Here is a 9,571-nt window from a genome sequence, read left to right on the forward strand (position 1 = left end):
TTTTTTTTTTTCTTTTGATTAATAATAGAGAAGGAATGTGATATCACCAGTATCGAAATGGAACAAATTTAAAAGAAAAGGAAAAAGATTAACAAACTACCAAGAAAGTGTGTATTTCCAGTTATCATTTCTTAGTTTTTGACCATTACTATTTCAGGGGAAGATTTTAATTCATGGGAATTAGGGATGGACACTAAAGAAAAAGGGTGGCGGCGTCAATTTGTACAAAATGAGGTATAATAATCCCATAAATGCCAATTTCATTGTTAGCTTTCCAAGAATCACCGTTATCAAGTATCAGGTACAACTCCAAAATCCTTGGACGATTTCCGCAGTCGAGGAAATTTGACGACAGAATTTACTCTATTGACTCCATCAGGAGCAGTGTTCTCTTTGGAGCCTAAGTAAGGCTTCGCATGTAGTGTTTCATATCCATGATCTCTAGCCCTTTGAGGAACTGCCGCAATTTCTGAGCAATTCATGCTTGCTCTACTCACCTCAGAATATGTTTCTGCCAGCTCTGTGTGATTGGCACTGACTCTGCTCACTTCAGAGAAAGATCTGGTTAAGACAGTTCGACTTTTCAGGAAAAGACATATAACTGCGCAATCGTCTACCCTGCAACCAGGATACTTGTTCCTCCATGCACGAACTGCATACTTTATTAGCATTTTAGCTGCCATTGATCGCTTTCTTGCTGAGGCAACTATCCTTATCACATCGTAGTTTGATAATACATCCCATATCTATAAAAGAACAAATAGGACTTTCAAAAATAAAATATATTTCAGGAACTTTTCCTGAAGAATTTGATCAGCTAATCAGAGAGAACTTGTTAGGTTCTTTCAATATGGCAAAAGAGTTAAGAGCGGAAATTCTCTTTTCTTACCCCATCAGTTGCAAGAACCACAAATTCATCCTTATTTGTTAGTCTTCTGTAAGAAACTTCAGGAGTTGAAATGAGGCCATAGTCTTTCAGGCAGAAATCTCCAAAGGCCCTAGCCATTGCTAGACCAGGACAATCTTCATCCGGCATCCATATTCTATACACTTCGGGTTCTTCGGCCATCGCGAAGACTCTGCCATTGCGATTCTTGATTCTTTCGGCTTCACCTAAAATTGTAACAGACATCAAAATAATGTTACACAATATGGTTCTAATTGTCCATGCAACCGAACAATTGATGAGAAGCACCCACTTGCAATGTTGGGTTTTAAATCAACAGTGAGTTGGACAGGAAAGAGTTGGTTTTTGTTGGATCTAGTGCAAAGAACAGCACGAGAATCTCCCAAATTGGCAATTATCAAATGATTTCCCTGAAAATTGGAACCCAGAATTTAAAAAGAAAACAACACATAAATCAATTTCTTTCTTTTTTCTTTCCCTGTATATATAATTGGGCTCTGACTCTCGAGATTTCAAAGAGCAAAAAGCTCATAAACAACAGCATCAAGTTCTCTTTATTGACGACGAAATAAATAGGAACATTCTACCAATACCTGTTTAACTACGGTTACAGCAGTGGTACCACTGCAGAAGCTATCAATGCTAGCATCAAGGCTAAGTTCTTCATCCATATCCTTAAAGCATTTAAAAAAACTGGCCTCCCATGAAGATAAGAGCAATGTGCCCTTATTATTAGTAGAATTACTATTTTCACCATCTTTACTACCTTCACTTTTAGAGTCATCGCTATCCTCTCCATCAGCGGTATCAGTATCACCATATTTGATGCTATTAGCCTGTGATAGTTTGATGGCGGCAGAGAGCCTCGAGGGTAAAGTGTCGCGGACATGGCGTGCAACCTTGTGGCCATACGGACCATGGCCATCGAATACTCCACAGAAAAACATGTCTTTATTACCGATAAATTCCTGAACAGGAATTTAAGTCAATGTCAATTCTTATTGAAGTGTTGAGGTTTCTTTAAAATCTTATTTTATAACTCTACGAGTGTCATCAAATTGACTATGCCTGAAAAGGAGGAAAAAGAATACATATTTTGCTTTAATTATAGTTCATATGCTTGTTAAATTCTACCCTCTTAGACCATAAATTTAAACCTTTTGTTATCTAATTGCAAGCAATCAATATCCTAATTTCTCTCTGATTCCTTGATCCATTATGCTAACATGATATCTATTATCTTGAATATTTCTTTTCTTGTCTTTTTAAATCATAAAATACTAAGAAATGTAACTATTAAGATTATGACAGCAGAAAAATGTAAGAGTGCCATTTTTCTCGGAACCCCGTGTAACATATCCAAGCATGTCAACAATGGAGGTAAAAGTCCGAGAAATTCATAACATGGGATCTTGACAAAAACATTACCATTATTTAAAGACATCCTAAATTGAATTAATAAAAATTACAATGGAATTCTGAAAACAGATGCTGGATTATATTTCTTTTTCTTTGTTATACATGCTAAGAAAGAGGAACAGGCATACATGTGTTAATATGATCCATTAATCAGATGTTCTGAAAAGAAAGTGAAATTTGACATACCAAATGGGAAAATGAAGGGTGTTAAAAGTTAATTACCTCCCAAACAGTCATGGCATCCTGATTAACACCTTTTTTACCTTGTTGGGAATACATTGATATATATTTAGAAGCACCATGGAGCCTCATTCTAGCACCATAATCACCAATGGCAACATGATCGTCATCCTCATTACCTTCGTATTCTCTATCTTCGACAACATCTTCCACCACCCGTCCTTCTGCGAAACTGGGTTCCTTACTACAGCATGCTCCCATATCTATTTCTTTCTTAACCAAGAAAATCAATGACAATATCAATCCCAACAAAATATTCCTTGGAATTGATATTGATCTTAAGAAATTATATCCTCTGGGATAAAATCAATGGAACCAAAAAGAAAAGGAAAAGAAAAACGAAAGAAAGAAAGCCCTCCTGGTTATGGATCTGATAAATCCCAACTACATTTTAGGACTCAAGAATGGAAAACGCATGTTCCTCGTTTTCATTTTGTAAATTTTCAGTTTTCTTCTCAAAATACTAATCATTTTTGCGTATTCTCTAATTATGTTATAAACGAGCTCTTTTCGCTCGCATACAACTAAAACAAGATAAATGTCTCAATGACATAATAACGTTATATTTTTATTTGTCACTCACTAAAATCACACCATCCCTTTTTTTTCTTAATGTCTTTTCTTTTTATTAACTATTTTGTTTTTCTTTCTTTAAGATAAGGTATGGATTTTGCACTTGTTTGTGAGTTGTGAGACCATGCAATCAGATATAATAAATTGTAATTTAATATCTCATAATAACTGCGATGTGTTTTTCATGTTTCTGTTGGCCAGTGGCAGGGATACGAATAATATATCCTCATTGTTAGCTTGACCTCTAATGGAATGGTGCTGTTTAAGGATTAATGATTAATTTCCTACCATTTAGTGATAACTTGTTCGAATCCAGTGAGCCAATTTAGATGAAATGTGATAACTCAACCAAGGCGAAAATTAAAACAGCTACGAGGATTGCTATGAAAACAACCGTATGGCGAGGTTCTCTCTACTTTTACCTGGTTTGTAACTTTAGTTTTATTTATTTTATAAATATTATTTGGCTGGCAAAAGCTAAAAGCCAGTGGACACTGTTGGATAGAGATATTCCTCTTCTTCAATCCCTCACCATCCCCCTTACCCTAATTCACTTAGATCCAACAAACTCCAGCTAACAATCTTCACTGGCTGGTTGAAGGCATAGCAGCAGCATCCATCATCTAGAAGCCCACAAACATCCATTCTCCAAGCATTGTCAGAAACACGAACATGAAGCATTGGTTTTGATCAATCCAAGAATATTAAATAGAGTTAGTCTATCTCATTTACATTTATTTGGTTTTGTTAGAGAGAGAGAGAGAGAGGAGGTTTGATGTTAAAAAGGGAACTGCAATGTACCACCAACGGACCATCCAACTTTAGTTCTTTCTTGCCAAGCGACATTAACATTATCATTGTCAACTGTCAAGGGACATCCATCCAACTCTGCACTTATATTGATTCACTTTCTTTATTTAACACAAATTATTGCGAGTCAAAAGCTTCCGACTAGAAAATTCCCTCTCAGGAACAACTGTTTCACCTCTCATACATACGCAAATTCTATCTCAAGCATTTGAAATCTGAACATATGAGAATAACAAATCATGGACTGCAAATAATACCTGATGATGCACAGTACTTGAACAGAAGAATATAAAGCAGACCAGAAACACATTTTTAAGCATCTAATATAGCAACTCGAAGTCCTTTGGCAAATTGTTTAGACATCTGGCCCAAAAATTAATTTATACAATACAACAGAGACATTATTATAACACAATAACATGCAAGAAGAGTATAGAGGAATGGAATAAGAAGAAACAGACACTGAAACTTTCATTTGCAATTACAGTTCTTATAACAGGAATATGAATACAGCCAAGATTCCAAAAAAAAAGAAAAAAAAAAAAAGAATCCTAAAACAATTTCACTATGGAAGGGGGAAGCCTGAAGGGATCTATCTTTTACTCTTTCTCCTAACCCAAAATAAAACAGACTATAAAAAAATGTTACAAAAGATGTATAGGATTGTCACCAATCACCACCACTGATGAACAAGAACTCCACTTTCTCTCAAAGAAGTAAACAAATCCAAGCATTGACCATAAGTCTTCTCATATTTAGAACTTCTCTGTCCAGGGCAACATCTTTGCCACCTATTATAATGGCACTCAAGAAAGATTTCATCAATCAAACAAATTGCACCTGTCTCAAACAACCTCGGTATCAAATCAAACTCAGTCCCCTCAACATCCATCTTCATCACAACAAAATCCTTTTCTGTCACCGTATTCTTCAGCCACTCAGCAAAATCAAACCCCCGAATTGTATCCACTTCACCATCAAAACTCCCATCGCTCTCGGACGATGAGGATGAAGATGTCACTGGCTGAATTCTCCCCATCCCTCTCCCTCTATCCTTAACTTCCTTACCGGGGTCATGATTAATTTCAAAAGTTAACGACTCATTCCTAACCCAAGCCGCATACGGCAATAACATAACCCCTTTTTTAAATTTATACTCTTGATGAAAAGCTTTATCAGCTTCAATTGCATAGACATCAAAAGTTCTATTTTGTTTCGGGTACTGTTTCTTAAACCAACTTCCTATACTAGAGCCATAACTTCTAGCTCCAACATCAACATAAACATACCGATTCTTAAAACTAATATCAGCCATTGATGGCAGATACTTGACATTCTGTATATTCCTTTTCAACGTAAGCCACGGCTTTAACGGCTCCTCCTTAATCAATACCTCCGCATTACGAACCAATTCCCGTTTATGCTCCGGGACAGAGCACTTGTTTCCCAAATTACCCTCAGACATTCTCTCCCCAACGTGATGCTTTTGAAGAACAATTTCTCTAATGTAAAGCATAGAGGAATCGAACCCATCTATATTGCGCGATTTAATCAATTGGCAAGAATTAAACAATTCAAGAAATGAATTAAAACTATACCTATCTTTTGCCCTAACATGTACCACAACAAACCCTTCGGGTTTCAACGTCCGTATCATCTCCGATGCCAGATCCAACGGCCGTAATGATTTATCAAAACCACCTTGACCAGAGAAAACAAAGTCAAAACTTTCATCATCAAACGGAAGACGGCTCGTTTTACTAGAAATTACCAGCGGTTTAAAAGCCTTTTTAGAAATTCCAATCGCGTCCTTGACTCCAATCTCTTTCAACGCATACACATCCTGTCCAAGCGGCGTTTCCACGCATAAAGATTTAGAGTTCGGCGACAGGTAACCATCTGTGATCAGATCTTGAAACACTGAGGAATAGAAATTAATGGCTTTGATCCAATCTTTGCTTGTGTAGAGATCATCCCCGGTGGGACCTGCTGGTTTAATAGCCCTTGATGCGACATCGTTACTGGCTGCTCCGGTGATAACGAAATTGAAATTATCTGGTAAAGAGAAAAAGCAAAAGTCACCGAGATTACATGTTTCGCCGGCGATTGTGACGATGTAAGCAAATCGAACGATGATTATTAAAACGCCGAATAATAGAACACGTGTCATCACGTTCCGAAGAAAGCTAGGTTTTCCTGTGGTTGGCTCCATCATACTGTCTGTCACTGTATACACACCTATGAAAAAATTGTGTTCTGAAAATTGGAAAAGAAAAAAAAAAAAGAATTCTGTGATGTGAGAGGGTAAGGAACGGAACAAAAGAAAAGAGATTAGCGAGAGCAGAAGCGGGCAGAGGTATGGTTGGCGCCGATGAGAGAAGTACGTTGAGAGAGAGAGGAGTGGATTGGGAAATAGAGAAGGAAAGGAGGGGTAAAATTGGAAAACATGATGTGGAGATTTTTGCTGGGAGGAGAAAGCTTCTCTTATGGAGAGAAGGAGAGCATAGAAGCCATTAGTACAAAAGAGAGTGAGGAGGTTCTTGACAGATATGGAAGATAAATGGGGAAAAGGAAATAAAAGGAAGAACTTTTGGGAAGAAGACGAACGCGGCGTGGCATTGAGGGACCGGTTTAGCCGGTTAATACGCGTAATAGAAAGATGTTAGAGAGAGAAGGAAGTGCGTAGAAAGTGAGGTGAATGCGAAACCTGTACTTTGCCATTAATTTCTTTGACGAATATCAGGATTGCCACTGCTACCCATAGCAAGGTGTTATTTTTGTTTGGAATAATTATATTTTTGATGTCTATTTCAGTAATTAAATTTTAAAAATTAATAATTAAATAAGCCAACCTGTAAAAAATAATAAAATAATATTTTTAGCATATATTATATATTATAAATATCAATGTAAATTTATGTTATATTAAGTAAAATAATAAATATGTGGTAAAAATATGTTGTAAAACTAATAAAATAATAAATTTATTTACCATATATAAATTTTTTTTACTAAATTATTAGAGTTTTGTAATGTAATAAATATTAAAATTCATTAATTAGAAATAAAAGATTAAAACTATTAAATTGAGAATTAACAAAAATTAAAGAAAGAGAGTTACATAAGATAAAATTTAATCTAAAGCTATATCACTATTGAATTTATTTTAATTTTTGATGAATTTGACAATTTTTACTCTTTTATTTATATTAGTAAAAATTTAAAAAAAAATATCATTTCCTTTTCCACTAAATGACTGCTTAGGGACCTTAGCGTGAGAGTCATTTACTAAAAATATCAATTTGTTATTTTTCTATAGATTTTCATACAATATTAATTTTAAGAATTTAACCATTCGATCGTCATTTCTAGACAAGTTTAGATATTAAAAAATATTTTTTTTTTTATTTTTACTTTCAAAAGAAACAGCGAGTTATTTCGGCCTTGAATCCTCACGTTGATTAAGATTACATTTTCTCTAAAGTTTTTAAAATAATAAAATAAAAATAAATTATCTTATAATGCACTAATATTGAAATTCGAAAAGGTTTTCAATCTTAAATTTTATTGTAAGAATTATTTTATAAAAAAATAAATAAAATAGTTTTTTATAAAATAATTAATGAAAAAATGAAAAATTTTAAATATATATTTTGAACACCCTAAAGCAATCTCAATCTCATTTTTATTAATTTAATATAAATCTGGTTACAGTTCATGAACTAACAATTCTAGTTTAGAAATCATTCATTAACGATTGTGTAGTCTTTGAAAATAAATGATTCCGGGCTTTCAATTTTGGCCGAATCATTGCATAAAAAAGATTAATTGACTTGAATTTAAACTTTTTACTAGATGTTTACACGTATCTTTTTTTGGAGTTTAGAAGACTAAGAACTTATGTTTGTTTTATTTGTTTTAAAAAAATTATTTAGCTAATACCTTTAATTATCCTCTTAAGAAATTTATTCTCTTTAATTAAATTTTTTTTTTTAGTTAGTTTTTTAATCGGAATTAGCTGGAAAAAAGCACCCTTAAAAGGATTCTGCAATTCAAAATTAATTTGAGTTCGATTTTAAATTTAATCAGTCTAGTCCCTAGAGGCAAATCAGCCCGTGGCGGGAGCTAATTTGATGCATTCAGAATAAATTTCTTTATATATTCGACTATGCTCTAGGTTAGGATTAGAATTAGTCCAATCAAAATATGAATTTAGGTTAATGGTTTCACGGTTCCAATTTAAAGTCCAACCCTCAAGAAGTAAACCACTTCTAATTTGAAGTCCTTCATCCAACTAAACTACTCTCTTTAATATATCATTTTTATTTATTCAAACTCTAAGATCAAAATCAAAATCAAAAAATTGGAAATTAAATAAAACTTTTAGCTAGAATTGGAGTTAAAACAATCATTTATAAGGATTTCATTTTATTTTGATTAAATATTTAATATCATCCTTTATTATTACTATTCTATTTTTATATAAAACAAAATACTATTTTTTTTTGTTATAAAGCATTTTCCAGATTATCTATATATAATATAATCTTACAATATTTATGTATTTTAATTAATTAATTATTCTATATATATGTTGTTTTTGTTATTATTTTATACTATTATATTTTTATATAAAATAAAATATTATTATACTTTTTGTTATAAAGCATTTTGTAGATATTTATGTATAATATAGTCTTACAATGTTTACGTAATCTCAATTAATTAATTATTGTATATATGTTTTGTTTTTATTATTATTTTATTAATAATATTAATAATTCATAAAATGCGATATATAAATATATTTAATTTATTTATAATTAATTTTTGTAATTTTTATGAAAAATAAGAAATTCGTTTCTTAATAAGGAGGAGTCAATATTGGTGATACTCATTAATGAAATAATCACAATTTGATGGCGATTCAAAAAAATCAATAATTAGTATTATATATTTCAATTTTGTTTCTAACTCATACTCTATAATTCATATATATATATATATATATATATATATATATGATAAACAAATGATCGATGAATCACTCAACAAAGTTAATGAACGACTAACACGATAATCCTCAAAAAAGTACATATAGATGAATAAATAACAAAATCACCAGATATGGATCCTCAGGTCCATTCCGATGCCTAAGTGATTTAAGAAAACAAATTATAAATTGTGTAATTATCAAAATGAATATAGGGTATCTTAAACTATGGATATAGTCTCTTTATATAGTCAAGTTGGTCTATATTCGTATATGAATAAGAATTATCTCCTAGTATTTAAAAATTAGTCTCTTATTTGTTCGGATATGTTCCTTATAATGTCACAATGAGCATGTTATTCGAAACTTTTCTTATGGTTAGGAATTCTTATTCACTTAAGACTTGAATATATTTATTCTGTATGATTTTAAATTGAAAAATAATTAAAATTTAATTTCTATTTCCAAAAAGGAAAATATTCTTAAAGTAATTCATTGACTTATCAGTTATATTTAGTTCGTAAAGAAAAGTCTTTCTAAACAAAGATTCACTAATCAACATAAACATTTTGTAGTATAATAATATCTCAAGACTCAAATCATAATCTTCCCAATGCATTGTTTTTGCT

The 9,571-nt window shown here is 32.3% G+C and overlaps 2 protein-coding genes across 2 annotated transcripts; both read right to left on the minus strand.

The window, feature by feature from the left end:
• Positions 1 to 235: 235 nt before the first annotated feature.
• LOC8263136 (probable protein phosphatase 2C 65) lies at positions 236 to 4,253 on the minus strand. Its single transcript, XM_002526650.4, has 5 exons — positions 2,549 to 4,253; positions 1,501 to 1,875; positions 1,200 to 1,317; positions 890 to 1,113; positions 236 to 746 (listed from the first exon to the last, which is right to left on the minus strand). Exons 1-5 carry the CDS (start codon positions 2,765 to 2,767, stop codon positions 291 to 293), a joined length of 1,392 nt encoding a protein of 463 aa, XP_002526696.2. The 5' UTR covers positions 2,768 to 4,253; the 3' UTR covers positions 236 to 290.
• Positions 4,254 to 4,395: 142 nt separating this feature from the next.
• On the minus strand, positions 4,396 to 6,527 carry LOC8263137. Its single transcript, XM_002526651.4, has one exon. It carries the CDS (start codon positions 6,162 to 6,164, stop codon positions 4,623 to 4,625), a length of 1,542 nt encoding a protein of 513 aa, XP_002526697.3. The 5' UTR covers positions 6,165 to 6,527; the 3' UTR covers positions 4,396 to 4,622.
• Between the last annotated feature and the right edge of the window lie 3,044 nt (positions 6,528 to 9,571).

The sequence above is a fragment of the Ricinus communis genome, chromosome 10 (genome assembly GCF_019578655.1).
Source record: "Ricinus communis isolate WT05 ecotype wild-type chromosome 10, ASM1957865v1, whole genome shotgun sequence".
Lineage (NCBI taxonomy): Eukaryota > Viridiplantae > Streptophyta > Magnoliopsida > Malpighiales > Euphorbiaceae > Ricinus > Ricinus communis.